The following is a 26,274-nucleotide window of genomic DNA, read 5'->3' as shown; positions in this document are numbered from 1 at the left end:
ACACAGGTCACAAAGCCGAAGAGGGGTTGTGGTGGGAAGATCTGATAAGACTAAGAGACTAGGGAGGGCAAGTAGGGAAGGGGACAATCAGGAGAAGCATGAATTTATTGCAGTAGAAAAGGGGAAGCCAGCAGAGATTAAAGGGGCAGTAGGGTAACGTGGCTAGATTAACAGGCAAAGAAGATATTAGCAGCTGTGTTTTATGTGGACTGGGTGATGTTATGTGCAAAACCGATACCCAAGCTAGCTTTTACAAAATACACATACTATTTCCATCGTAAGAAAAATAGCAGTACTGTTTAGGTAAATAATTAAATCATGATGGTGTATAATATAGAAGGTTATGCTGCATTTCTGTTCCTAGCCAATAGAAACCTCTCTCAAAAATCAGAGACTTAGTATTATGCTGCCTTTCGGAAATCTGTACTGTACTGTCAGTCCTACATAATGTTGTGATGTTTATTCCTTTGATCCTATTTCCATTGCAGTCAATGGCAAAACCCTCACTGACTTAAAGGGGACCAGGACTGGACCCAGAGACAGCATTCTGCTCTGCTGTGTCGGGGTCAGAAATGCCTGCGTGGACTGTGTCGCTTTCAAGGTGGAGTGCATAACACGTAGTTTGACTAGTAATGTTAAGTGTCTGTCATTAAGGGTAACATGCCAATTCTATAATTAAATTATGATAGTGTACAATACAGAAGGTTACACTGCATGAGCAGAGACAGCTGTCAAATCCTGTGCCTTTTATTAATACATTTGGCATGCACAACATGTGCATCTCTAACCACTAACTGGCTCTAAGACCATAAATTACATTTGCCAGTTCTTATGATATTGGATACCTTTAAAAAAACGAAAGCCATCTATTTATTTGAAAACATTTTAAAAATGTAACTAAAGCTAGAAATGTATCGTGTGCAATTATCCGACTGACTTGAATGTACAGAATACTCCATAAGTATTTTAAAGAGGCAGCACAGTCTGGTGGACTGAGAGCCAAGAACTGAATTCTAATCCCAGCTCTGCTGTTGATTCACCCTCTGGCCTTGGGCAAATCACTTAACCTCTCTGAGTTTCAGCTTCCCCATCTGTGCAATGGAAATAATGATTTATCACGGGGCTGTTTAGAGAACTACTGAATGAGTTAATGTTTGCGCAGTATGTTGGAGATGTAAAGTGCTAAGTATTTTTATTCCATATTCCTTTACGTTGGGCTAGCTTGGCTAAAATAACTATCTCCGAAGCTGAGAGTAGCAAATGCTAGAGGTACAGCATGTTGGTTGAGTAGCTATATAATAAGATCGTTTTGGCAGCATGGTGAAATTCACCTGCTGGTAGAGGGATTGTATGGTGAGCCCTGTGCTTTGCCACTTCTGTGAGGGAAAAGGTGAGCAGAGAAGATGCACAGGGAGCTTCTGCATCCATTGCAAACTGAGGAGGCGGGCTGTGTGCTGGTCCCACATTTACTGGTGAGGAAGAGAGCAATGGGGCCCAAGGGACAGTGAGCTGGAGGAGCAGCGCTTGGTCTGTGCTTGCACAGATCCAAGGGCCTGGACTCTCTACATGAGGGACAGGGAGGGGCAGTAACAACTAGCCCATCCCACAGGCTACCCTACAGCCTGGCCTAATAATGGATGGTTAATTAATATGGATGTAGGGTATCTGCATAAAACTATATTAATTACCATTTATTTGAGTTTTAAGAATATGGCCCTCGAAGTACGGACTCATCGAACAGAATGCTCTTGCATCATTTTCACCCAAAATGTTGATTGCTTTGGCCTAAAAGTCTTGTAAATTTAATCCGTCATTTACAAACAGTGGCAGAATATCCCCCCATAGGCACTGTGTGAGACAACCTCTATCCCATAGGCTGGTGACACGGAAGTGTGCAGAGGGGCTGCAGGGGAGTCCTGTGTGTGGATTTTGTACCCCTGACTCTTGTGCAGGAGACCTGCGTGAAACCATTTTATGTGGGCACCCAGAACTTCACCCTGAGAGCAGATCCAGCTCCAACTCCCACTCAAGTTAGTGGGAGTCTTTTTATTGATTTTAATGGGAGCTGGAAAAAACACATAGTGCTCAGTTATGCAGAGCTGAGCACTCTGGCTCTGATCCATGAAAGCTCTTAAACAAGTGCTTAACTTTAAGCATGTGAGTAGTGCCTTTGAAGTCAAAGGAACTACTTTTATGTGCTTTGCTGGATCAGGGCCAGTGTTCAACCCCTTGCAGGATTTAGCCTAAAATGGAAATCGAAGTAGTACTTTGCTCTTCTATGGCATTTTTAAATCTGTAGATCTCAAAATGCTTTACAAAGGAGGATAAGTATCATTAGCCTCATTTAACAACTGGGAAGCGGAGAGGTGAAATGACTTGCCCCAGGTCACTGGTAATGCCAAGACTAGAAGCCAGGTCTTCTGACTTCTAGGCCAGTGCCACATGCACTTGACCCCTTTGCCTTTTCTATAAACTAGGGTGAAACTAACATTACAAGTGCGTGTGCTGCATATTTATTTTCATTTAGTAAATCCATTTAAAAATTCTGCTCCTCGAGAACCCCTTTAGTATAAGATCTTCCTTTCTTATGTAAAAAATATACCACTGTACATTCACCACTGCTACCACCAAAAGATTAATAAAAAAACAGTGTAGACCTACCTTTAACAGAGGCGGAGTTTGTGGAAAAGATGCAGAGGAAAAGCACAGTAAGAAGAATCATGTTTGACTCTTCTTAGCTCTTGACTATAGCATTAAATGTTAAAACTACCAAGAAGTGAACTCTTCAGCTGGGAGTGAAGTTTGCAAAGAGAGCCTCTGAATCTGCAACTGTGTTTATCTAGATGTAGTAAAGGTCAGATTCCAAATTCCATACTCAGGTACTAAGTTCATTGATGGTCTTCCGTTAATCATTCACAACTGAGGTAATTGGGGCTTTTACCTATTTTATTGTTCACCTCAGTTTTCATTTTTGAATATTAATCAGATTCAGCCTGTAAAAGCTCCTCTTCCCCAAGTCTGCAGAGTCAATGCTCTATTTTGGAGAAGGTGAGTGGAATGAGCCATTGCCTCCCTTAAACCACCAGGCTTAAACCAAGATAATGATGGCCTTATGTTACTTCCACATCTGTGGCATGAAACACTCCCCAACCCCAATGCAAGGGTGGGAAGATTGAGGCAGACAGAGGCTTATGTGGAGACCATAGCAACACATTTCCTTAAGGAATGTGGGGCCAGAGAGTAGGACTGGTTCTCCTTAAAAGAGTCCTAATGTTGGATGGATTTCCCAAGATCCCAGATTTCCCTGCAGATTTTCAGTACACCAGTGGCTTTGGAGGGTCAAGCCTACTTCACATTCTGTAAGAGGACCACTCATCTCAGCTTAGAACAGTGATTCTCAAACTTTTGTACTGATAGCCCCTATCACATACCAATCCTCTGACTGTGACCCCCCTTATAAATGAAAAACACTTTTTTATATATTTAACACCATTAGAAATGCTGGATGCAAAGCGGGGTTTGGGGTGGAGGCTGACAGCTTACGACCCCACATGTAATAACCTCGCAACCCCCTGAGGGTCCTGACCCCCAGTTTGAGAACTCCTGGCTTAGAAGATAGGTGGAAACTGATTTTCAATTTCTAATGTGTCCTAGCACCTACATGGGCCTTTCCCTTGTAGGGAATATAACCGTTTATTTTGATGTTTAGGGTCAAATTCTGCCTTTAGTTACACCTGAGCAAATCCAGTGCAGTCAACAATATTTAATGTATGTAACTGAAGGCAGAAATTGTTTCCTAGGGTACAAATTTGAAATAGGTTTGAGTGGAGCTTTCTTTGCAAGTCTGGTGCAAGGCTGCCAGCTGGTTACGTTTCCCGTGGTAGTTTTAATTTATATTATACCTTCTATGTGATATGCTCTTGCATTACAAGAGTTGCATAACATATGACTATTTCTCGATTGCAGCTGATATTCCTGCTGTGTTTTCTCTATTGCTTGGAAAGCACAGAACTTTGCAAACTGCTGTACTCTTTGGAAACTGAATAATCTGAAGCAAATACTCACCAGCAACCACATACCACACAACAGAACCACTAACCCAGGAACCTATCCTTGCAACAAAGCCCGTTGCCAACTGTGTCCACATATCTATTCAGGGGACACCATCATAGGGCCTAATCACATCAGCCACACCATCAGAGGCTCATTCACCTGCACATCTACCAATGTGATATATGCCATCATGTGCCAGCAATGCCCCTCTGCCATGTACATTGGTCAGACTGGACAGTCTCTACGTAAAAGAATAAATGAACACAAATCAGATGTCAAGAATTATAACATTCATAAACCAGTCGGAGAACACTTCAATCTCTCTGGTCACTCGATTACAGACCTAAAAGTCGCAATATTACAACAAAAAGACTTCAAAAACAGACTCCAACGAGAGACAGCTGAATTGGAATTAATTTGCAAACTGGATACAGTTAACTTAGGCTTGAATAGAGACTGGGAGCGGATGGGTCATTACACAAAGTAAAACTATTTCCCCATGTTTATTTCCGCTCCCCACCCCCCCACCCCCGACGTTCTTGTCAACTGCTGGAAATGGCCCACCTTGATTATCACTACAAAAGGTTTTCTTCCCCCCCCCACCCCAAGGAGTGGCAAGGAGTACTTGTGGCACCTTAGAGACTAACCAATTTATTTGAGCATAAGCTTTCGTGAGCTACAGCTCACTTCATCGGATGCAACCGATTTATACTCAGATAAATTTGTTAGTCTCTAAGGTGCCACAAGTACTCCTTTTCTTTTTGTGAATATAGACTAACATGGCTGCTACTCTGAAACCTCTCCTTACAGTGTGTATGATAACATCCATTGTTTCATATTCTCTGTGTATATAAATCTCCCCAATGTATTTTCAACTGAATGCATCCAATGAAGTGAACTTAGCTCATGAAAGCTTATGCTCAAATAAATTTGTTAGTCTCTAAGGTGCCACAAGTACTCCTTTTCTTTTTGTGAATACAGACTAACACAGCTGCTACTCTGAAACCTGAATAATCTGTCACCTTGCACAGGTAATTTTATGGTTGGCGAGAGCATGGAAATGTAGATTCTGGGCTAGAAATGTTGAGGTATGGAATTTTGTCTCCAAAGGAGAGTTATGTCTGGTTTTTTTTTCCTGTGGAAATGCCTTATCAGCTTTTTGCATATTTTTTACATCTTTGGAATTTAATCAAGAAATATATTTCATACATCTTGTCCATCCTTAAAATAAAGTCAAGAAGAGTGTCGTTTAAACAGTTAAAACATTAGGAGCCAAATCGTCAGTTGGTGTAAATCAGTTTATATCCTGTGAAGTCAATGGAGCTATGGCAATTTACACAAGCCAAGGATCTGGACACTGTACCTCTATTGGTAGCTAGTGTATGTGTGTGTGTATTCTACTCAAAAACAGAGGGCTTAATTCTAATCTCAATTATACTCGGTACAAATCAGGAGTAAATCCACTGACATCAAGGGAATTAACATTAGAACTGAATTTTAGGGGTAAATCCTGCACCCACTGAAATCAGTAGAAGTATTTACAGCTGAATTCAGTGGGTGCAGGACTGGCCACTTAATATACACCTCAGTTAAGCCCTGTTGGCATGTGTTCCAGGGTTAAAGTACTACCGTTGTCACCTATATTCCAGAGTCCAAACAATAAACTTATTATTACCTAATAAAACTTATTACACTCCTTTTGCTCATTTGAGTTCAATGAAATAGTCTGCTGTTCTTCACAAAAGATGGAGTGAAATTTTAATTTTTCTCTAATCTATCCCAATCAAAATCTTAGAAGGGGGTCACTCTAAAAGCATGTCTGCATTAGGTGAATTACTTGTTGGTCATAATAATGAACTAGTGTGACTGAACATGTTGTAGTTGCAAGGGTTGCCAAGAACAAACCACACTGATTTAGCTATACACCATGAGGGCAAAGGGTTTTACAATGGGTAATTTTATAGTATAGACAATGCTTCAGAGGAGTGGAAGTAGGAGGTTATGTCAACCAGAATCCAGGGTAGGAAGCTCTGAGGAAATATGGCTACACACCCCGTATGGTTTGTACTTTTCTGTTTTGTTGTTCTCAGTGTGAGATAACCCAGAAGAACCTCTGCAATCAAACCTTATCCAGAGACTGATTTCTGTGTACAAACCTGTCTCCAGTTTTGTTTCTCTCTCATTGTTCTGCAACTTGCCCTGCAACATCACCTTCTCTATAGATGTTCTTATTATTACATAATATCATTGGGCTGCTGGTTTTTAGCTGCTCCTGTGTTTAGTTTGCCTCTTATATTTTTGCTTAATTTGTTTTTTTATTTAGTTGTTGATACTTTTTGTATTCAGTGTACTTTTGTTCACGCAAACTCACTTTTTAAATTAACATCTTCAAGGTTCACATTGGACTCTATCAGAATACTTAAGTCTAGCACGGTTTTTGAGCTATTTGCAACTGTTTGGGCCATCAGTGTACCCTGTCACCACTTAGCACTGTGACAGATTTTAGACCAGAATGGTTTCATTGCCCCACTACTGCCATTTAAAGAAACATAGGTTTGGATCCAAAATGCTGCCATCCTGGAAAATCAGAAAGTGTGTGTGGGGGGGAGGGGAATGTTTTGCTAATCAAAACCTTTGAGGATCTTCACACTCCTAAGAAAAAAAAAAGAGTTGAATGCTGCTGCTTTTTTAAAAACAAAACACACACAGAAAGAAAGAGAACCAAACAAAAACAAACGGGCTTTGTCAGCAACCAAACTGCAGCCCTTTAATGACCAAGTAAAAATGAAGGATTCTTTATTGGGACTGTGATGCAATTGAACTTGTGTGATTCTAGTATGTAAATCTAGATATAAATAGAAACATGGTGAGGTTTAAAACAGACAATAGCATAAGCAAATGTAAATCCAGGTTTTTTAAAGTAATCCAGATATATGGGGCCCCTGAGAAAATCAAATATTAAAATTTCTGCATATGGAGGAATTTGTGTACCAGCTAAAGGTAAATGTCTTACCATGGATACCACACTGTTTTGTGACTTCTAATATAGCAGAAATAAATCTGAAACCAACACTGTGACTGAAACGCAGTGTATATCTGGCACCAATGAAACTTGAGATAAGCATTAATATACATGAAAAAGATACTATGGTTCCACAGACACGTTTGCTGCCTTCGCATGTCTCAGTAACGGAGCTGGGAAAGTGTCACCATCTATACTGTCACGAAAGTGTACGTATGTCACATTTCACACACTGAACTCCAGAATAAACTCCAGTTCTATTGCGACATTCTTCCAGCATACTGTCTGGTTGGGAAAGATAAGAAGTGCATCGTGTACTTCAACTCCAATTGGGCAATGGCACTGCAGTCTTCAGAATTAAGTGATAATGCCAGTTGAATGTGAAATGTGAATAGTGTAACACTTTTTAAAGGGGTGAAATGGATATGTAATTGATTTTTTAAAACCATGGTTCTTCTCTGAAGAATGTGACACTATAAATAGAACACCTTCTTACTCCGTGTGCACTCAGTCACGTCACTAAAACCAGCAGATAAAAATAACGTTTTCTTTACTTTTCACTCTTGAGTCTGTCGAGCCAACACAGCTAAGAGAGAATAAACTGAATTCTATTATTTCTTGCCCATTCTCAACAGAATTAACTTACCTCCTCCAAACACTTATGCTTGTGAGTAGTCTCCTTGACTTCAGTAGGACTACTCATTTGCATAAATGTTTGCAGGAGTGAAGTCTAAGTTGCAATTGCAGTGCCCAGTTCTGGCCTTAGAGCTGGTCTACACTACAAAGTTATGGTGACGTAAGGGTGCCTTGTGTTGACCTAGTCATGCATATGTCTAGACTTAAATTTGTCTCCCAACGATGTAAGTGCCCTGTTAGGCCAACATAGTAACGCCACCCCCGTGAATGACATCGAGCCATGCTCTATGTACTACAGTCAGCATAGCATGAGTATAGACACTGTGTTGACCCTAACAGTCCTCTAGCAGCTGTCCCACAATACCCCAAACTGACTGTTGTGATCACCATTGTGAACTCCACTGCTCAGAGGCCACATAGACTGGAAGCTCAACCACTCCTCCTTAAATGTGAATTTTAAAAATTCCTTCTCCTGATTGCCCAGCTTGGCAAGCATACCTAGCGGCTCTCCATTGTTGAACGCAACTGCCCAATGATGCACTCATGTCTGAAGTACACAGGAGATAGTGGATCTCCTGGGTGCATGGGGAGAAGACGCTAACAAGATGTAGAAACGTAGACATCGCCGAGCAGATTGCTTGGGTGATGCACGAGAAGAGGTGCAACAGGGACCAGCAGCAGCGCTGCATGAAAGCCAAGAACTTGTGGCAGGCATACCAGAAGGGGGGCTCAGGGATGCCAATAATCAATACAGTGCCAAGCTGCAGATCTACCACTCTTAAAACAAGCTGCATGCCATCTTGGTGGAGACTCCACTACCACCCCACACATCACTCTGGATACCTCGGAGGAGCCTGAGTCCCAGGCCCCTGCCATGAACAGTGAGGAGGAGGAGGTGGATGAGGAAGATGGGGGACAGGCAACTGGGGGATCCAGCTGTGCAGCAAGACAGGACCTGTTTTTGAGTCCACTACAGTCCAGTCAGTCCTGCCAGTCAAGCACAGGTGAACCAGATGCAGAGGAAGGAACTTCGGGTAAGTGTGTAGCTAATTTTTCCATTACTGGGATGGCAACCCCAAAATAGCAGGACACAACTTTTGACTTTTCAGTAATTTGTTTGTGATAGTAGCAGTGGTATAATTGAGAGAGAGTTGCTATCTTTTCATTCTCCTCTAGACTTAGGCAGGGGGGCCATGCAGAACAGTTGACTTCTTAGAGCAGAAGCACGCTTCAAGTGACTAGCATGCAGGAAATGTCAGTGACAAAACTGCTTTTGAGGAAAGATAATTAAGGCTTTTTCTGCATTAGGAAAAGGAGTGGTATTGTAAAACATGTTAATTTATGTAATAGTCCCAGTGTACATAAACTGAATGATGAATGCATCTCTCTTCTTATGCTGCCAACTGTCATTTTAAGTATGTTTTCAAATTCTGCCAATAACAATGGCGTGATATTCTTAGACTTTTCTTCCCCCACATAGCGTCATCATGCGAGACATGAGTTTCATAAAAAGGGGTTTCAGAAACACTCTGTGGTCAAGAAAACGTATTCGCTGAGACCAAGGGAAATTAACCCAAGCAAAAGTGAAGTCTAAAAATAGTGGGAGGTGTGACCATAAATAAAAAGCAGATCTATCACACATGACAGCGCTCCTTACAGAGTACAGGCGTTTTGTTCTGTCGCCATATTCGCAAAAAGAAAAGGAGTACTTGTGGCACCTTAGAGACTAACCAATTTATGTGAGCATGAGCTTTCGTGAGCTACAGCTCACTTCATCGGATGCATACCGTGGAAACTGCAGCAGACTTTATATACACACAGAGACCATGAAACAATATCTCCTCCCACCCCACTGTCCTGCTGGTAATAGCTTATCTAAAGTGATCATCAAGTTGGGCCATTTCCAGCACAAATCCAGGTTTTCTCACCCTCCACCCCCCCCCACACACACAAACTCACTCTCCTGCTGGTGGAGGGGGGTGTGGGGGGTGGAGGGTGAGAAAACCTGGATTTGTGCTGGAAATGGCCCAACTTGATGATCACTTTAGATAAGCTATTACCAGCAGGACAGTGGGGTGGGAGGAGGTATTGTTTCATGGTCTCTGTGTGTATATAATATCTGCTGCAGTTTCCACGGTATGCATCCGATGAAGTGAGCTGTAGCTCACGAAAGCTTATGCTCAAATAAATTGGTTAGTCTCTAAGGTGCCACAAGTACTCCTTTTCTTTTTGCGAATACAGACTAACAGGGCTGTTACTCTGAAACCTGTCGCCATATTGTGACCGAGGAATCCCCCAATGCTTCCGGCCAGGTACCTGCATCCCGCGACGCACCTGAGTCAAGTTCCTCACACGCACACCCTCCTTAACCGTACCGGGGAGCTTCCTGTGAGGACGGGGGTGCCGCGGGCGATAACTAGGGGAATTGTTTCGCTGGAGATTGACCAGCCTGGTTTGTGCTGGTGTCAGCTCGCAGCTGTTCCAGTTGTTGGGCCTCCACCTTGCAGGCTGCCGCTGGTGGGCTCGGCCCCTGCCTCAGGCCCCTGGGCAGAGCGGGGTCGCTGCCTCCTGGGCCACCGGCTGCGGGGCGTGGGGGGAGGGGTTTAATTCACACGCCCCAAACGCTGCCGGTCTCCCGCCGGTGGCCCTGTGTGTCGTGGCTGGAGAGGGGCCCGAGGCGCCTGTGGCAAACCCGACAGTCGGGGCAGATTAACCGTGGCTAGGTCTGCACAACATCGCCGGGCCGCACCTCAGGGGCGGCCGGGGGCGAGGCCGTTGCTCCGGGTGTGGGTACAAGAGGGGACTGGCTCGGCCGCTGAGCCGCCTCCCCGCTGACGCTGCAGCTCGCCCGCCCCGCCCCGCCCCCGGCGATAGACCCACAGGCCGGGGCGCGGGCCGATGACGTCAGATGGGCGACGCGGTTCCGGTGACGGCGGGCGGGGGCTTAGGAAGCGGTTCTGGCCGTTGGAGGCGGGAGCCCCCCCCGCTCCAGTCTCGCGGTGCCGCGCGCGCGGGTAAGTGCGGGGCGGCCGGCCCCCGTGGGTGATCGTGAGTCAGAGCTGCCGCCAGCCGCCTGCGCTGAGCCTGGGGACGGGACGGGACGGGACTCCCCCCTCACGAGTCATCAGCGCCGGCAGCCGCCCCGCCGGCCGGTCTCGCTCGCTCGCCTGCGGGCCTCCCTGGGCGCCGCGGTGGGAAGAACAGCGACTGTGCCCGGCCGGGCCGCCGGAGCTCGGCGGCGCTTTTCCCCTGCTGGCGCTGCGGCGCGCTGCCATGGCCTGGGACTCAGCGCTGTGTGCAGGCTTCAATCCGACACGGCTGGTGCCCCACCCACCTCCTGCGCCAGGAGCTCCTGTCTGTCCCTGCTTCGCCCCTTCATTAAGCCGCCAGTCCGTTCTCCAGAGCCAAAGAAGATTTTCTGTCTTTTTAAAATCTCTTTCCCGCCGCCCGCCCCCCGGGTCTCTTAAAATCAAGCTTGTGTCTGAATTAATTTTAACTTCTGTTTATAATTAACCTCTATCATCAGGATAACTGAAAGAGCAGAAAAACGTTCTCTACTTTGTTCTAAAAAAGAAAAGGAGGACTTGTGGCACCTTAGAGACTAACCAATTTATTTGAGCATGAGCCAAGTGAGCTGTAGCTCACGAAAGCTCATGCTCAAATAAATTGGTTAGTCTCTAAGGTGCCACAAGTACTCCTTTTCTTTTTGCGAATACAGACTAACACGGCTGTTCCTCTGAAACCTGTCTACTTTGTTCTGTTTTCCTTTGTGCCTTTCAGGGTACTGTGTATGCATGGTAGTTAATTTAACTCTTTTCCCTATACTGTTTGTCTGGTATAGCCCCCTATTTCTCTGCAGGATTTACACAGCAACAGGGTGGGGAAAAAGAAAACTTACAAAATAGGATAAGGTGATTGGAAAACCAAAATAATTATGAGGGACTTCCAACTAAGAACTATATGCAACTACGTTGAGTTCTTTTTGAAAAATGAAGAGGTAAAACTGTTTATTGAAAGTGATAGCTTTGGGAAATCTGCAGTAAATAGGCTGTCTAAACAACAAAGAACTTTATTTAAAAACAAACAGACATCTGAGTCATGCTTTCAGAATTCTGTCCTCCTGATATTCTTTCTCCTGCACATGCATTTGGGGGTCATTTTGAACTCAATTTTGACGGGTGGTCACAGAAATTAAATGAGTCTGGTCATAACATAGCATATTTAGGCTTTCCCCCTCTGGGTTTAAAATAAATCTTTAAATAGGTGGTATGTCATCTGTAGCTAAGAGCTGATTTTCTAGAAAAGTATTGAATACTACAGTTATATTTGTTACTACTTGCTCTTGAGCATTAGTTGCTTATTGAGGCACAGACCAAGGCTTAGAATTGGGGAAAAGCCTGTCTATGGTTCTTGTTTGTCATTGCCCCCCGCCCCCTCCCCCCATTTACAGTAGGTTTAAAGTGATACTAATCTGAAGTAGATGTCTTGTGGTATTTCTGAACTATTCTGTCTTCTGTTTCTTGCAGAAACAGTCTTGGAGGAAAAAAAGACTTACTCTACAAATTCAAGCTTCTTTAGACAAGATCCACTAAAGCCATCGGAAAGCAAATGTCATCAGAAATGCCAGCAGAAAATCCATTGCCCACAGACGTTCCTGATGTGGAAGAAAAGATTAATTCAAATGACAATCAAGTCAAGAAAGGGGAGCCAGGATCAGACAAGGCAGAGAGCATTGGAGTTATGTCAAAGAGGCAAATGAAGAAGCTAATGAAGCAGAAACAATGGGAAGAGCAAAGAGATTTACGCAGGTGTGATTTGAATTATGTCTCCTATGTTGCTGATTCCAATCCAGTATTTAATTTTAATGATTATGTATGTGAGCAGAATTTGTACATAAACTTCATGGACAGCAAAAAAGAGAATTAAAGTCAGTGTTGGTTCAAATGTGGAGTATGTGAAACGTGCTGGGATTCTCTGTTAGAGCACCAGGGAGAACTTATTTCAGATCAATGTCCTCAATGGTCTGTGATTCAGCAACTGTTTCTCAGCAGGTTGAGGATGTCAGGAGGGTAAACCTGCAAATACTCTGCTCTAATTGGCCAAAATGGTTGTTGCTGAGCAACGAGAGATATTATTTCTACTTTCTGAACTGGCTGAGTGTGCTGCGCCTGTATCACTGCCAGCCCCTGTAGCCTGATGAGCGAGGCTAGAACCAGGAATCAGTGAGAGTCTCCTCTTTTTGATAATACAGGATGCTGTCACAATCAGGCTCATTATCTTTTAGGATGATGTGATGGTAGGAATATATTTTGGGGGTAAGGAAAGGGGTATCAAAGCATGGGCTCTTCTAGGTCAAGCTGAACCCCCGGTATTACCCCAATAGGTACCTTCCCAAGACAGTGGCTATTCAGAATGAACTTCTTGAGCCTTAATTTCCCACCTTGATCTTGGGCTGACCCGTCCCATCTCTCACACTGTAGCATACTTCCTAAACCACTGAAAAGATATATGTTAGAATCTGGAGTGTAACATATATTGTTTCACTGAGACCCCTAACTGGCTCTCTTGTCCACAGTGGTTGTATATGACCTGATCCAAGTCCCCTTGAAATAGATGGGATTCTTTCCAGTGGTGTTAGTTAGCTCTGGATCACACACCTAGTGTTACAGGTTTTCTCACTATTCTACAAACAGAGAAAAATGAGCCATGGGTTGTTTCTGAACTTGTCTTCAGTGCTACACTATGACCCAAGAAACCGGGGCAGCCTCACACTATCTCTTATTTAAACTTTTCAATAAAGTATATGTTAATCTCCTAACATCTGCACCATGCAGAACATCTAACCAGCTGTACAGACCTAGCAATCCTTATTTTTTAACTGTTTATGACTTTCTAGGCAGAGACGAAAAGAGAAACGCCAGAAAAGAAAACTGGAGCGTCAGTATCAGTTGGAATCTAACAATGAAGGGAGTGACAGGAAGCGTATACGTAGGGATGTTGTTCCTAGTACTCTTCGTCTTATTATAGACTGCAGTTTTGACAACTTGATGGTATTAAAGGTAAATGAAATTTTGCTACTGGAAGCACATGGATTCTCTGATACTAATATGGCATGATCTGAGAGTGGAAGAACCTGTGGGTAGATGAAAATGAAATAATCTCTTTGTCTTGGTGCATGAGGGATAGCTTATATGTTTGTTTCTTAAATCTGTCAGATTTCAAAATAGTACTGCTATGTAAACTTGCTAAAAATAGCAGTCATCTTCCTGGAGATCTGTTCTTGTAAATTAACTTGATTCCAGAATAGAAAGTAGAACCTTGCCCCTGGTATCAGCCATTAAATTTTCTCATGCTCCAAGAGCACTCTTCTGAGGGGTACTGCAGAGGTCTTTCCTCTCCCCCACCCCTCTCCTGTTCCAAGTATGTTTGAGGCCCCTAGCAGAGTTAGTGAGAGCACATGGGATACAGCATGTTCAGTATTATGGTGATACTCAGCTCTGTTTCAGTCACATCAGAGCTGTGTGGTCCAGTAGAACAAGTAATTCTGAGTTTTTATGACATCTCAGAATGGATGAAGTTGAACTGGCTTCCGGATAATAAAGAAAACATTGGAGTGATTTTGGTGGGTAGGGGTATGGAATAAAGAGAATCAGAAACGGCACCCTCTATACGCCAAGGGAGTGTTTCCACCATTTGTAAGCCAGGTACCATCCAGAGCCGTCCCTAGGGTACAGCAAATTGATGGAACTGCCCTGGGCCCCGCACTTCGTGGGGAGGTGAGGCGGGGGAGCGAAGAGGAGCCCCCCTACCAACCTCGCCCAACCCCTCCAGCGCTTCCTGCCCACCTGCGGGCCCCGCTGATCAGCGGCTCTTCCTCCCTCCCAGTGTCTATAGCCCTTTCAGCGTCTGGAGGCGCTGGCGGGGTGGAGAGTGAGGGCTCAGCGCGCTCGGGGGAGGGGGTGGAACAGGGCAGATGGGGCCTCAGGGGAAAGGGGTGGAGTGGGGACGGGGCCTGGGCAGAGCCAGGGGGAGAACACCCTGGCAGATAGAAACTTGGCGCCTATGTCCCAGGCCCTGCACCCCTCTAGGGATGACCCTGGTGACATCTGAGTTTTACTGTACTACTTGTTGACTAAATAGCAGCTGTAGACAAAAAGGCAGAACATTTTTATAGAGCTTTTTTTTTTTACCTACATCTGGTGAGAAGAGTGTGCCCTTTTCTTTTTTGATGCAAGCCTTTCTATCATCTGTCTTTATTATTTGTATTATTATAGCACTTAGGAGCCCTTGTCATGGATCAGGACCCATTGTGGTAGGTGCTGTACAAATACAGACCCTAAGGACAGTCTCTGCCCTGAAGAATTGACAGTCTGAGTAATGAGTCAAGACTAAACCACCATATTACACTGGTGAGGCTGCACGTTGAAACACTCAAATACAAACTAGCTCAAAATGCACAGGCAGCTAGAGTGTAATACAGGGAGCATATAACACTAGTACTCAGTGTCACTGTTGTCCAATAGGTTTCTGGGTAGAGTTCAAAGTGATTGTCTGAACCTATTAAAGTCCTAAATGGGTTGGAACCCAGTTACCTGAGGCATTTCTCTTTATGTCATACTGTCACAAGTGAGATCAGAGGTGCTCCTTTGAGATACATGAGAGGTTGCTGCTGGTAGAGCATTTTCTATAAAAGTTTCTAGACTCTCGAATGCACTTCCTTCCTTTGCGTGCAAAGCCCGTAGTTTTTCTCAGATATTTATGGAGGCTGACGGATTATAGGTGGAGGGTCTGGCGAGTTTGATTGTTTCCTGGTACGGTTGGTTAGAGGGAGGCCATTGTTTGTTTTTTTGTCCTTTTTTGGATAGTCTAAACATTTGTTTTTATTTCAGTTACATAAAAACATTGTATTGATGAACTTCATATCCATGACTTGTTTGAAATAATAAAAAAAAAATAGTAAATTTCCCTGGAGTGTGTTGTGTGGGTGTGAAAGGGTGTGTTTATAGTTAAAATAAGCATGATAAAGGAGTCTATTCTGTTCCTGGAAGTAGTTACAATCTGTAACTCAATAGTAATATGTGTATGTTCTATGTAATAAGTCAATGAGTGACTGAAGAATAATGTGACTCGAGTCACAATTATTGTAATAGTGGTTAAATATGTACTCTATGGGAGATGCATATATTTGTGTGTGTACGTAATTCCCTCACAGCTGTCATTCTCCTTTTCTCTCGAAGGGTCTGATGCTTTCCCACTCAGGAATCTATTTTGCTAGTTAAAAGCTTCCTTTCTCTCTCTCTAGCGTCTGACTGACTCTTGGTAAAGCATTTTGTGATGATCTGTCTGAAGGACTGTATAAAAACAAATTGTGTTACATACAGGATGTCAAGAAGCTTCACAAGCAAATTCAGAGATGTTATGCAGAAAACCGTAAAGCATTACATCCTGTACAGGTATGTTACAACAACTGTCTATATTTGAGCACTGGCCATGCTTAGTGAAGTACAGAGCATGTAGAAGAGGCAGTCCTTGCCCAAAAGAGAGTATAATTTTAGTAAAATGAAAAAAATAACTTAGTTTGATCATGTTTCTGTCATTCCTGTATTAAAGGAATGCTAACACTACCTTCCTGATAGTGACCACCATAAAAATACCTACATAGATGAAAAGGCATATGAATGTCAGTATAAAAGCTGTCAGTCCAAGATAGCTTTTGGATGTACACTTTTCTTTCTGCAGGACATAAGGCAAAAAATGCTTAGTTGTTAACCCTTTGTACTGACCATTAAAAAATGTTCTTAGCGCCAGATTCCTCTGGTAAATAATGAAAGTGAGTTTTAGTTAACACTTCAGAATAAAAAGCTTGTCTGATAAAACATATGTGGTGACAAATCAGCATCTTGAATTTGGATATTTTGCACCTTTTTTTTTTTTATCCCTCTTAAGTTTTACTTGACCAGCCATGGAGGCCAGTTGAAGAACAACATGAATGAAAATGACAAAGGATGGGTCAACTGGAAGGTAATGACAGAAAATTAAGCAATTCTGTGACTCTGAAATTTCCCAAGAAAAATACAGTCTTAATATTCATTCAAAGATTGCTACAGTTTCTTTGGCTTGTATCTTTTCCATGTACTGTATTTTATCAAGACATCAAAAAAGTGGTGTTAGTTTAGCTCTTAATGACTTCAGTTTTGAGTGAATTTAGTGTTCATACGAGTGACTGCCCTGACTTGAGACTAGCTTTGTATAAGTTGGCATTTCTTCAGTTAATATTGCTGATGCATCTCTGTGCTGACTTGTAATGCTCCAACTCCTTGATTCTTGCTATTCCTGGCTTTTTATCTCAGATTGTATTGACTAACCTTGAAACTAAATACATCTGTTATGCCTTGATCAAGACTAGATTCTGGTTTCCAGAGGTGAAATGCTAATGAGCTGGCCCATACTACTTTGCCTGGCTCCAGAAAATAATGCCAGTACTGTCAAGAATGGCACATTCAGTAAGATTGCTGACATGCTGGGTTTCTTATCCTTGTAACTCTTTTTTCTTTAATAATGTTCCTATGTTATTTTAATTATTTGCATGAGGAACGATTGCCTCGGAGGAGGTCAGAATTCCTTACTCAGCTCTGTCAAATGTTGTGTGACCTTGAGCAAATCTCTTTGGGTATGTCTACACTGCAATAAAACACCCATGGCTGGCCTGTTAGTGTTGGGCTAAAAAATGATTTTAAAATAACATATGATGTACATGTATGTCTACCTTACCTAGAGGTTTACCATCCCCTGATGGTAGTCTGGGTGGCCCTAACTTCTTCAGATACCCCCACTAGGGGTGTCTGTCCAGTCTGTTGGGTCTGATTCGCCCACACAACTACCCCCTCTCTTGAAAGTGATCATTTTTAAACCATGTGATAAATCTGTACGTGGTCTTTTTCCTATCCTGGAATTCTTTCTTAACAACACTTGAGTGTTTGCAGAGAAGTAGCATATCTTGAGCTATTCTTTTCTTCCTGCCTGATTTTTCTTACAGCACCTATTAAACTAAACCAATATATTCATACAATAACTTGGTCAACAAACTGTATGCATAAATTATAGACCAGTTCCATCACACAAGTCCTGGTGACTGCTTTTTAAAAGCTGCAGCAGAAACCTTTCTTGCCAAGCAATAGCTGAGCATCGGGCGGGGGGGGACATAGCTCAGTGGTTTGAGCATTGGCCTGCTAAACCTAGGGTTATGAGTTCAATCCTTGAGGGGACCATTTAGGGACCTGGGGCAAAAATTGGGGATTGGCCCTGCTTTGAGCAGCGGGTTGGACTAGATGATCTCCTGAGGTCTCTTCCAGCCCTGATATTCTATGATTCATTTATTCTGGCTTCCCTTTTGAAAAAAGGTCTTGGAAGTGACTTAGGTCCACAAGGACTTTCCACAGGGAGTCACAAGTGTTTGACCTCTTCTGCAATTCCTCTGGACTCTCAGAAGGCCTTAAACTTTTCACAAGCCACTGCTTCAGAGAGCTATGCTGGGAACTGTGGGTTCGATACCGAGAAAGCAGTACAGTGGATATGGGACAAAACTGTATTTGACTTGGCATGGGCAGCATGGACACACTGCTCCGTTGGTACTTCTGCTGGTGTTTAGCCTGGCCAAGCATTATTCAATAGCATGTGTAACATTTGAACTTCTTTGTATCTCAAAGGATATCCATATTTCATCAGAGCATTATAATGAGCTAATGAAGAAGGAAGACCTTGTGTATCTTACATCAGACTCCCCTGACGTGCTGAATGAACTAGATGAGACTAAAGCCTATGTAATTGGAGGTCTGGTGGATCACAATCACCACAAGGTAGACGGATATTACTTTCTTTAAAGCTGCTCTTTCAGCATCTAATTCAGTGTTATTACTGAACACATGCAAATCAGCAAAAACGGATACTTATTTAAAAAACATATTGGTTGATTTTGTGCAATAAAACTCTTAAAAACCAAAACGTTGTTCTGGAGGTGATTGTATGTAGTGATTTTTTTGCTGATTTGTTTTTTTAAATATATGTTTTGATTTTATCTTTTACTTCAAATCTATAATGATCCATGCTTAATTTTAATCTTCTGTTGTACCCACTGAAGGCCAGATTTTCTGAAAGAGATCTTTGGTTTGTGTGTATTCAGTTATTCACTTGCATGTGTAAACAGAATTGTCATGATTGTACATGTAATGGATCTTGGACATCCTTCTTTAATAACTTGGTTTGTCAGTATGGCCTAATCAAGGAACACATTTGCCTCTGGGTTCTAGTTCAATGCCTGGACATGGCGTTGTACTCTGTGCAATTGGCATGTCAGTTAGACTGCTACTGGAAGGGTTAGAGCACTATTAAAAATTATTTCCTTTGGATAGTGTACCGAACTAATGCCCTTTGACCTATTTAATAGTTCATGTGTCATAAAAAAGTTTGGGGGATAAATTTTGTCTTGGCAAATGATTCTTCAGAACAAAGCAGGTTGAGCTACTGCAAAGGCTGAGAACTAAATAAGGCTCTATTTGCTTGCAGAATGTAATCGCTGCAGTACCAATTCCTTACTTTTTCATAAGCATTAAAGTAGTACTGGAATTTAAAAAAAAACCCAAAAACACTACTCTGTAGTGCCTCTTTTTAAAAAAAATAAACAAACAGCTCAGGTAAAATTGAGTTTGAATGTTATCTGAATAATTTGTATTATTTCTTACTGTGTTGAACACAAACACTCCCTTAAAACAGACTGTATTTCCCACTTTGTTTTGAGTTGCAACAGTATGACACTGCTTGCAAAACCCCTGCCTGAAAACAGTAATTATCTTATTCATTTTGTCTTTTTTTTCCCAGTAGTAGAAAGCTCATTTGTATTGTACAGTCTGATCAAAAATCATGATTCTTGGTTAACCTTTTTGGGGGGGTGTCTTTGCTACAGGGGATTACTTACAAAAAAGCACTACAACAGGGAATTGGTCATGTGCAGCTTCCTCTTGGAAATTTTGTGAAAATGAACAGCCGGAAAGTATTGGCAGTTAATCATGGTAAGTCATGAGTTTGAAAAATAAAAATGAAAATGTTACAGAATGTGTCAGCAATATCAAATTATATGAATCTTCAAAAGTACGTCAGTGTATAAAGACCTAATTCTTATTTCAGTAATGGCTGGATGCCTTTAATCTTTATAAAAGTGAGATTTTTTTCCAACCGTGCCTGAGTGACTTAGGAACTTAAGTCCCATTGAGTTGTCGTATGGAAAACATGCCACTCTTGAAAATCCTACCCACAGTGGCTAAATTCCCTCTTGAAAACGGTCAAAGGACCAGAATATTAGGATTTACCCTTGTGTTTCTATTCCCTTTAAAAGATAAATGCAAGGGATGAAAAACTGCCACTGTTTCACAGTTTAGGTGTGCATTGATTTCGTGGTGGATAGTTGCATCATTTATTCAACTTGCTAGTAGCAAAATTCTGTTTTCTCTCCCCGATTCTTTCTTTTGCATTGGCATTTGGCAAGAGCCCAAAATGTGTGTACTTGGTTTTCGGAGTCTGTTATATTGAGGTATACAACCACACTCTCTACCTAATCTTCTTTCTTTTTTTTTTTTAAAAGCCCTTAGTCTTTCAGTTCTGACACCTGCGACCTTTAAGTAATTAGTTAGATTTAAATATAAGCATATGCAATATGGTTGCTCCTCAACCTTTTTTAAATTTGGTTTTACTATTTTGTGTCTTTATTTTGCACCTTTTGAATTTCTTCTACCTTCTCTTATTTTATTGAAAATGTCTAAGTTTGGTTTTATTGTTGCTAAAAGTATTTTATTCTCTTAAATATTATCAAATGAGGATGATGTATGCAATGGCATGCTCATCCAATCTCAGAATTGCCAGTGGATGTACATCATAAATTTAGCAGAGAATCAGCTATAACTTTGAATCTTAGGTCACTAATTAATGATTAAGCTTAAGTATTACCAAAACCCAAATATTGGAAACCTTTCACACACATACAGCTGTAGCTTTAAACCTTGTATCACAAGGTAGAGAACAGGATTCCACATATTAGCCATAAAAAATTGCAAGATGTTAGCTAGGTCCATTTTAGTAGTTCTCCTGCAACAGTCGTATACTGACCTCTAGTACAGGGGTGGGCAAACTACAGCCCAGGGGCCGCATCCAGCCCTCCAGATGTTTTAATCTGGCCCTCGAGCTCCCACCAGGGAGCAGGATCCGGGGCTTGACCCGCTCTGTGCGGCTCCCAGAAGCAGCAGCATGTCCCCTCTCCTGGTCCTACGCACAGGGGCAGCCAAGGGGCTCCACATGTTGCCCCCGCCTCAAGCACTGCCCCCACAGTTCCCATTGGCCGGGAACCACAGCAGGTGCAGGGGTGGCGCCCATGGACAGGGTAGCGCACAGAGCCGCCTGGCTGTGCCTCCACGTAGGAGCCGGAGGAGGGACATGCTGCTGCTTCTGGGAGCTGCTTGAGGTAAGCACCCCCCAGAGCCTGCACCCCGGATCCACTCCCATGCTCGAACCTCCTGCACCACTCCTGATCCTCCTCCCACCTTCTGAACCCCTCAGTCCCAGCCCAGAGCACCCTCCTGCACCCCCAACCCCTCATCCTCAGGCCCACCAGCCAGAGCCCTCACCTTCCCTGCACCCCAACCCTCTGCCCCAGCCCGGAGTACCCTCCCACATCCTGAACTCATTTCTGGCCCCACCCTAGAGCCCACACCCCCAGCCAGAGCCCTCACCCCCTCCCACACCCCAACCCCCAGTTTCGTGAGCATTCATGGCCCGCCATACAATTTCCCTACACAGATGTGGCACTTGGGCCAAAAAGTTTGCCCACCCCTGCTCTAGTATAATTTCTGGGAGCTATCTTCTAGGGTGGGAGTCAGATCGCAGTTCTATTCCTGACTCTTCTGCTGATCCACTGTGTGTTTTTGGGCAAGTCTCTTAGCCTCTCTGACTCTTTTGTATCTATCTGTAAAATGGGATTTTTTTATGTTTATCTGCCATTGTAAAGCAATTTGAGAACAATAATTGAAAAGCACTGAACACATAAAATACTTCTTTAAAATCCAGTGTTAATGCAGTATCCATGCTGAGGATTTTAGGCACAAAAGACAGGAAATTCAAAATGTCGGGTGCCTTTAACTATTGTAATTCAATCCCTTGCACATATTGCAACCTTAATATTATTTGGCCCAATTTTAATAGGAATACTTGCATGCAAAGTACAACTTGACATGAATAAGGATGGCAGAATTGGGCCACCCCTATTCTGTATCTGTATGTATAACGTAAGGGATATTTTCATGGTTTTTTTTTTAACTATAAATATATATTTGCATTTATTTCACTGTTTGGTTCTAACTCTGCTGTTCTTGGAAATGAAAGGTATAGTACCAGGTCCCACAGGATGGGCACTCTTGCTACTGTCTCAGGGGGGCATGAGGAGGGATAGATCCATACCATAAACATTTTAGTAGGGTTACTGTTCTCTCAAGTATTTTAATTAAATAGAACCCCCGGGTGGTGGAAGATGGACAAGAACAGTGTTAAATTTACATTTGAGATATAATTAGAGCTCATGGAGGATTTTTAGCGCGGGCTCTGGGAGGGAGCTTGGGGCATGGGAGGGGAGCAGTGCACAGGTTCCCAGCCAGTGGGAGTTATGTTGATAGTGCTCGGGGCAGGGGCAGCACACAGAGCCACCTGCTGCGCTTCTGCCTAGAAGCAGCCGGGACAGGTCGCCGCTTGCAGGGAGCTGCCCAAGGTGAGCAGCCCCTGGATCTGGCACCCTCTCCCGCACCCAAACTCCCTCCCAAAGTCTGTGCTCCACAGCCACTCCTCTACTCCAACCCCCTGTCGGCTCCACGCCAATTGGACTATAAACCAGAATTTCAATGAAGATCAGAAATGCTGGTTTGTAGAGCTTTCTGGTTGGTGAAGTGCCAGATAAAACAGCTTTTACTGTACTTGGTTTAGGATTTAAAAGATTCTCATCTTTTGGATCTAAAATGCCATATTAGGCATAGCCAAGAGAGGATTATATGGATAAGTAACTTTGTTTCCTTCAGTTAAACGCAACATTCTAAGACTAGTACTTTGTAATATTGGAAAACGTTGTTTAAAATTTCCCTCCACCTCTGAACATTCTTTCTAGTTCTGGCAGCTGTATTGAGACCACTCTCTCTATCAAGACTGTGAGCTAGGAACTGCTGGCTTGGATGTTGCGTCCCTCTCAGCATTAGGCAGAGGTTAAGCAACTTTCCTCCATTTCCCCATCTGTAAAATGTAGATCTTTACTTGTCTGTTTGGAGGATCATTGTGAGGATTTCACTGCTTATAAAGCACTAAGAAGTTTAAGCATACTACACATAGAGTAATTACAAAATATTATAAGAAGGCAGGTCAAATTTAGGGCCTACATTAACTTATGTCCTTTTATTTAAAAACAAATGCAGCTAAATCAGTGTGGCATAACTGTGGTGGTCCCATTTTTCCATTGTCGGAGTGCGGTGGGTGGAAGAGATGACAACTGTTTTTGTTTGGGTAATGATCTTTTCTTCACCATTCTTCAGTGTAGTAAAAGGAGGCAAGTACATTGTGCTCCTGGGTTGGGTGTGTCTCCATGACTTTGTAAGGCTGTTCTAAATAATTTTCAAAGCATACTTACTTTGGGGGCAGAGGGAAAGCTCCTACAAGAGCTGACTGCCACAGCAGTACTGCGTTTTCTGTTTAATCCGGAGGGCTTTATTTATTTCGCATTGTTGTAGAAAGAGGTAAGATCCTTGCAACAGTTGGCTTATGTTTTTAAATGTGTGTTCTTTAAAAATTAGTCTCTGTTCCTGTCAGAAATTGTTACTTCACTATTGAAGAGCTGGTTGTCTCTCTTGGTTGCAGTGTTTGAGATAATCCTCTCTTATCTGGAGAAGAGAAACTGGAAGGAAGCATTTTTCAATGTCTTGCCACCGCGGAAAGGGGCCAGTCCTCTGAGTGAAGCCAATGACTCCTCCAAATGTGAGCTGCGTGAAAAAGAAGCTGGTGAAGATAATAGCTCGGACAGCGACTAGGCAACTGTGGAAGCGGGCAGGAATGTAAAGTGCATGTGGCACAAAGGATAGAAATGAGACATGAGTTAGATGAAACCTCTGAGAACAATCTATCGAACTAGTGGTATTTAATTGTTTAAGTGGCTACACTTGGAAAGGAGTGGTAAAGATAAATGTTGTTTTTACCTTGAAAATACTTCCTTTTTTTCGCTTTTTATAAAGTAAATTAATAGCAAATGCAGAACTTATTTTGTTATGGAAGCTAATATTTATTTTCCTTTTTAAAATATTTTATTTGATACATACAGAACGGTTTTATTTTCTTGAAGCTTGTGATGGAAGCTAATAATTAATATGTTAGTAACTGTCCCTGTTTTGTGCATGTACCCTTGATATTTTATTATTATTCTCTATCCACCCCTATCCTATATTATGTCTTAAAAGCAATGAGTGTCAAAGGTCAATGAATCTAAAAGCTCCTTCCGGCATTGCCTGTTGCGAAGTGTGTATAACTTCTTACCGTCAGTGGGGGCTTTTCTGAGCAAAGAATGGTCTTATAGTCTCTGAAAAAACATTGGGAGCCAAGAACTCTGCTTTGGGCCTGCTTTGGACACTTTTTTTTAAGACATAATTTTTTTAAAAACATCCTCTGTCACAGCAGACCTGCCCTCTCTGGCAGGATTGTGAGTATTTCAAAAAGAGTTACTCTTCTTGCCTCTTGAACTGAAGCTCTCTGTTCTAACTAAATTTTTAAAATAGCCATTTCAGTACTCCTGAAGCAGGCCAAAAGACAGCCTTGGGGGGCGGAAGGTGTCCTTTCACACCAGAGGAGCCATTCTCTCATCCCTTTCTGCAGGGTCTATCCAGAAGGGAGCCAGTTATAGTGTAGCTTTTGGGATGTGGACAAGTATCTACAGAGAGCAATTCTGCAATCATCAATAGACTCCCCAAGAGAATTTGGAGGATAGCAGCTTCTGGTCACTTGTGGCGTGGGCTGGTTTTGAACAGGTGATATAGATGTGACTGGCTCTGTATCCAGATCCAGTCCTCCCTCCACTGTCGCCACTTTCAGACTGGGAGTTGAACTGGAATATGTGTAGATGTACATGTGTCCTATAGTTTTACAGGGTTGGCAACAAGCAAATTATGATTTGACATGTTCAGTGTGATCATTTTAATGCTTTTTTAATATAAATTAATTTTGAGAACTCTTTAGGCAGCCATCTGATAAACTACAGTGAAGATTCATCTGCCTTAGGTCGTGGGCAACAGTTTGTTGCTCAAATAAGATACTGTGGTGGGGTTATTGTGTAGATATGCCAAGAGAAATGTGTTAAATTTTGTCTCTGAACGTGGAGAAACTTCTGGACAAAAGCATTGTCTTGTTTTTGTTTTGAAGAGCCAAAGAAATATACAGCATAAACAAAGTAAAGCACTTGCCAGTACCAGTTTCCTCTGTTAGTAAACAAATGTCTAAAATAGCAAAGGTACAAAGTGTATATTTTACAATTGAGGTATTGCATACTGCTGCACATAGTATTCATTAAATCTGATCTAAGCATTTGAAGTTTCAGTTAAGATTCTTTAATTCTACCACGTGTCTTGTTTCCTTCTCAGATTTGAGCACATTAAAATTAAATGCTACAATTTATTCATGTGGAATTAATTCCACAACTCTAAAAGGTAGTTCTTCTGCATTGTTCTATTGACCAGAACTACTTTTTTTTTTTTTTGGTATGGTGGAAGTTATGTTTTTTGTTTTTTAACAACAAAATATATTCTCTGGTCTCTTCACTTGTGTGATTACGTATTAAGCAAGAATTCATTTTTTTAACCCAAAGAAGCTCTGAAATGGACACTTTACAACATCATTTTCTGCAGATAACTTTGAAATATATTCATGTCTTTGTTTCAACATATTACACACTATTTAAAATAATTTCTTTCTTACATTTTCCTCTCTAGTGTGTGTTAGCCACTGCCTCTCTCATTTGGTTTCTCTTTTTTTTTTTCTTTCTTTCCACAAACATATTACCATGTCTTACTGTGTCAAATATAATGATTTGAAAGTGGTTATAAAGCACTCCTCATTACCATTTTTTTAAATAATGAGTTGCATAATGTGCAAATCAGTCATTTGCAAGTAGGAGATGCTTGATCAATGAAATAGAGCAACACAAAATGAAACATTCAGGACTTCTGTCGTGGGCAAAGTGATTCATTTTGGAGAGGACATGTGACTCACAACTTTCCACTAACTTCAGATTTGCACTTTTTAAGACAAGCAACCTAATTTTTCAGCTTGGACAGTAAAGAGTATATAACTCCTAGCTGTTTGTGTGTGTTGTGCATCGCAAAGATTGTATGTTTAATAAATCAGCCAAGTTTCCAATAACCTGGGAATAGCTTCCAAGAGCGATGGAGTATAAATACTCTGAGGAATATTAGATTGCAACCTGAGCAATTCATGAAGTGTTCAAA

General features: G+C 42.3%; 2 protein-coding genes across 3 annotated transcripts in view; one reads left to right on the top strand and one right to left on the bottom strand.

Annotated features, from left to right (window-relative positions):
* The window catches only part of MTTP (microsomal triglyceride transfer protein), a 45,851-nt gene extending 35,342 nt beyond the window's left edge, over positions 1-10,509 (bottom strand). Inside the window, exon 1 of one of the 2 annotated variants that reach the window (XM_048846614.2) lies at positions 10,028-10,509. Coding sequence is in view for 1 of the 2 variants with exons in the window: in XM_048846613.2 (XP_048702570.1) it covers positions 2,662-2,722 (61 nt within the window). In the remaining variant the exon portion in view is untranslated. Of the gene's footprint in view, positions 1-2,661; positions 2,829-10,027 lie in introns of those variants that run through there. The other variant, XM_048846613.2, reaches the window with a different exon arrangement.
* A 65-nt stretch (positions 10,510-10,574) lies between these two features.
* On the top strand, positions 10,575-25,354 carry TRMT10A (tRNA methyltransferase 10A). Its single transcript, XM_048846622.2, has 8 exons — positions 10,575-10,725; positions 12,238-12,519; positions 13,608-13,770; positions 16,093-16,164; positions 16,658-16,732; positions 18,418-18,567; positions 19,671-19,776; positions 23,645-25,354. The coding sequence occupies exons 2-8, from the start codon at positions 12,320-12,322 to the stop codon at positions 23,812-23,814; spliced, it is 936 nt and encodes a 311-aa protein (XP_048702579.1). The 5' UTR covers positions 10,575-10,725; positions 12,238-12,319; the 3' UTR covers positions 23,815-25,354.
* Positions 25,355-26,274: the final 920 nt, after the last annotated feature.

This window comes from Caretta caretta, chromosome 4 (genome assembly GCF_965140235.1).
Source record: "Caretta caretta isolate rCarCar2 chromosome 4, rCarCar1.hap1, whole genome shotgun sequence".
NCBI lineage: Eukaryota > Metazoa > Chordata > Testudines > Cheloniidae > Caretta > Caretta caretta.
This window is presented reverse-complemented; position numbering and strand designations above follow the sequence as displayed.

What these genes read in the sequence shown, in the direction of transcription:
- TRMT10A (XM_048846622.2), top strand. Translation starts at nt 12,320, where the DNA reads ATGTCATCAGAAATGCCAGCAGAAAATCCATTGCCCACAGACGTTCCT. An exon ending in ACAACTTGATGGTATTAAAG is followed by an intron (nt 13,771 to 16,092) that starts GTAAATGAAATT and finishes TGTTACATACAG; the next exon opens with GATGTCAAGAAGCTTCACAA. An exon ending in AAGGATGGGTCAACTGGAAG is followed by an intron (nt 16,733 to 18,417) that starts GTAATGACAGAA and finishes TGTATCTCAAAG; the next exon opens with GATATCCATATTTCATCAGA.